Source organism: Pinus tabuliformis, chromosome 6, assembly GCF_031772625.1.
Source record: "Pinus tabuliformis cultivar Carrire ecotype Pingquan chromosome 6, CPIR1, whole genome shotgun sequence".
NCBI classification, from domain to species: Eukaryota; Viridiplantae; Streptophyta; class Pinopsida; order Pinales; family Pinaceae; genus Pinus; species Pinus tabuliformis.
Genome location: NC_142292.1, coordinates 1,517,190,876 through 1,517,194,530, shown reverse-complemented (window position 1 = coordinate 1,517,194,530; position 3,655 = coordinate 1,517,190,876). Strand labels below are relative to the sequence as shown.

Sequence of the window (3,655 nt, the reverse complement as noted above, 5' to 3'; positions counted from 1 at the left end):
TTTTTTTATTTGATTGGTTTTATATCTACTACTCTCACATTGCAGGTAATTTGTTTTCAATGCATGTTCTTGATAGTATGTAATATGATCATTAGGACATTTATCTATAACTTAATACTTCATTCCAATTTCTTTCATAACAACATGTAAATATCAGTATGTGTGAGGTAACATACTTGATTATGGTACCAAAAATTCACTTAACAATCTACAACATAAAAGATTGCTAGTTAGTAAAAATAATATTAATCGTGAATATTTCATTCCTTTTTTGCACGTTAATTAACACTATAAGAATAAAAGTATTGACCTTTATCTATAATATGTGATGAAACATATTACATGACTTATGATTTGTGTAATACAAGGGTTTTTCAAGCCATTCAAAACCTTTAATGTCAGTAACAATACTATAGCGAAGAATAGCTTCTATTGATCCTTCATGAAGTGGTGTTTTTTTTTTTTTTTTTTTTTTTTTTGACAAAGGTTCATCAAGAATATTATCATCATTGCCCTCACCCTCATCATTGACTAGTTGATTGAACAAGTCTTGGATCAATTTATTTCTCCCATCATCTTGAACTATGTTATTTTTGTCATCTTGTTCCATAGGATGTTTAACTTGATCTTCAATATTTTCTCTTTTTTCCTCAACTTGTACAATATTTATACTACTTCTTGGCGTATTTGAACACTCCCTACGGGGGCAAATTGACATTATAAATAGAAGCAATCATGCAAGTAAAAATTATTTTGCATAAGAAATATTATAACAATATAAAAATTTACAAATACAATTAATATAAACAAAATAGATAATGGACATAGAGCTTACCAAGGAATAATATTCCTTCGGCTCATCTTCAATGTGCCCATGTTTCCTACAATGTATTTCATTTGTTTCCCTTAAAACTCTTACAGTCTGTAAGCCCCTGCATTTAGTACAAGGGAAATAGCATCTACCATCATCCCCATGATTTCCCCCACTAATATTTGTTGATATTCTTCCTTACAAAAGAATTATGTAAAAATTATATTATAAAATTGAGTAGCATACTAGATATATTATATTTTGTAATATAGTTGATATATTTATAAGATTAAATTTTTTTTAGTTGACAAAAAGACATCAAATTTTTTTTTAGAATCATTATACTTATAGTGAAAATGTCACAAAATATCTTAAAAGAAACATATTTATAAATTTACTTACCATTGAAACTTTGATGATAGTTGACCGAGTAAAAGCAAAGTAGACCAAAAAAAAAAAAAAAGGACTCAACCATCCATTAATAGTGTAGTGGATAGATAAAAAGGCCACTCATCAACATTACGACAACCCTAAAATTATGTCACTCTTACAATGGTTCAGAGAATACCGTTGTAATTATGACTTACTCAAGATGTGTCATCAAAATAACAATGAATTTGGGTTGATTAAGAAAAAAAAATTGACAGTATTCTTACAATTTTTTATGGTACATCCAATTTTAGTCATACCATCATGCTTTTTATAATAGTGTGGTTTTCTCTAGAATAAGGCCAATATAAAACGTCACTAACATAAGGAAGCATCTACCTCTCTCCATTGGATGATTCATTGGTATGGTATTTAGCCCCTCCGGGATGATACAACCTAAGATATGGTTATCTTTTTCTTTCCTCAAGGGAAAATCCATTTTGAATCCTTTATTCTCCTAACTAGGTTCTAAATATTCATATTCTAAAACATTCTATTTCAAAATTCAATAATTTGCAAATAAAACAAAAAAAACTTAACAGGCATTTTTTTAAATATTATTTAGTATGAAAAAATTAATTATTAATTTGACAAAATAAATCAATTAGCCATTTGATAAAATAAAAAAGAGATATCATATATTTCATACTAGATAAATACAAAATTTAAAATAATTATGAATGAAAAAATTAATTTCTTATTAATACCAATTTAGTTTTAAGCATGATTTCTGTTATGCATTTTTTGCAACATCGTAATCACTGTTTATTTTTGTTCGTCCGTTATTAATACCAGTATAGTTTTGAGATAATACTGGTAATTCTTTAATCCTTTTGCAATATCTTAATGATGTGTTTAATTTTGCCATATCTTAATGATGATGTGCGTTCTGTCACAAATTCTTTAATCCTTTTGCAATATCTTAATGATGTGTTTAATTTTGCCATATCTTAATGATGATGTGCGTTCTGTCACAAATTCTTTAATCCTTTTGCAATATCTTAATGATGTGTTTAATTTTGCCATATCTTAATGATGATGTGCTAAATTTTTCAATATCTTAATGATGATGTGTTAAATTTGGTTTGTCTCCGCATCGTATCCTCCGGCTATAGCTATAAAACCATTCCGTCTTGTCTCGGTATATACCATTTAGTGCCGCTGTCTCTAATCTCTGCTACTCACTAGAGATATAGGATGGAAGGCATGAATAATATAGGATGGCGGTGGTGTACTTGGATGACCTTACTGCTGTTATTTAATGTAATTTCCATTTCAATTTCAATTTCAGTTTCACCTTCGGTTGTGGATCATGGGGCGCAAATATCGGATTCCTATATCTACGGTCGGTGCAATGCGAACAAATACAGCAGTGGCAGTGGATACGAGAGGAATCTGAAGAGGCTATTGAAATCCCTGGTGAATGGCGCTGCCCCCAGGGGCGGATTGGCGACACGTACATATGGCGGAGTCCAGGGGCTTGTGCAATGCAGGCCCGACGTCTCTCGCCATGAGTGCCAAATCTGTTCCGCTGCAGCGTTAGAGAGGGCTTTTCAAGGCTGCCCCAACGCCATAAGCGCTCGTGTTCAGTTCGAATTCTGCTTCATTCGCTATGAGAATTACACTTTCGCCTCTGCTCTCGATACCAGCGTTGCCTATTCTCTTGAGAGTGCGAAGAGCAACAGTAATATTCATGGTTTCAATCACACTCTCGCCAATCTCATGGCAACTCTCGCACGGAAAGCTCCCTTACACGTCAATCGATTCGCCACCGGAGCACGGGTGGTGAAACATTCTTCTGTCACCGTTTATGGATTACAAATGTGCTTCACAACACTTGCAGCGCCCGACTGCCGTGCCTGTCTGAGACAAGCCATTGGATTGTTGAATAACTGCTGTTCTTCGCAGATGGGAGCTCAAATTTATCTGGGCAGTTGCTCTGTACGATTCGAGATATATCCCTTCTAGACCTCATATATGCTCTCACGAAGGAATGCTCATCGAAATAAATATTGTCCTTTTCTTTAATATATTTTCTCCGCTCTCTACCGTTTTCTCAAAAATAGCCATGAAGCTATATATGCCATGCCTTGTCTTTCTTATATTATATTTTCACGCCTCTGTACTTTCTCTTCTCAAAATATACATGAAGATATGCCATAAAAAATCTAGTGATGGCTTCATATGTATTTTTCATAATAATAGAGAAATTTAAATTGTCCTCATATTATCAGAGTCTATTCTATGTTGTTACGAGTCTGTTGTATGTTGTTATAGTTTTGTTTGGACTCATTGTTCATTGTTTTAGCTAATACAATGACGAGTTAAGATGAAACTCATTTAATATAATTAAGAATTAAGACAAAAACATATCAATTTAAGACAATATTATCTAACAAGTGCAAAATTGACTAT

At 32.4% G+C, this 3,655-nt stretch overlaps 1 protein-coding gene across 1 annotated transcript; it reads left to right on the top strand.

Annotated features, from left to right (window-relative positions):
* The first annotated feature begins 2,479 nt into the window (after nt 1–2,479).
* On the top strand, nt 2,480–3,208 carry LOC149264452 (cysteine-rich repeat secretory protein 38-like). Its single transcript, XM_089399021.1, has one exon. It carries the CDS (start codon nt 2,480–2,482, stop codon nt 3,206–3,208), a length of 729 nt encoding a protein of 242 aa, XP_089255147.1.
* Nucleotides 3,209–3,655: the final 447 nt, after the last annotated feature.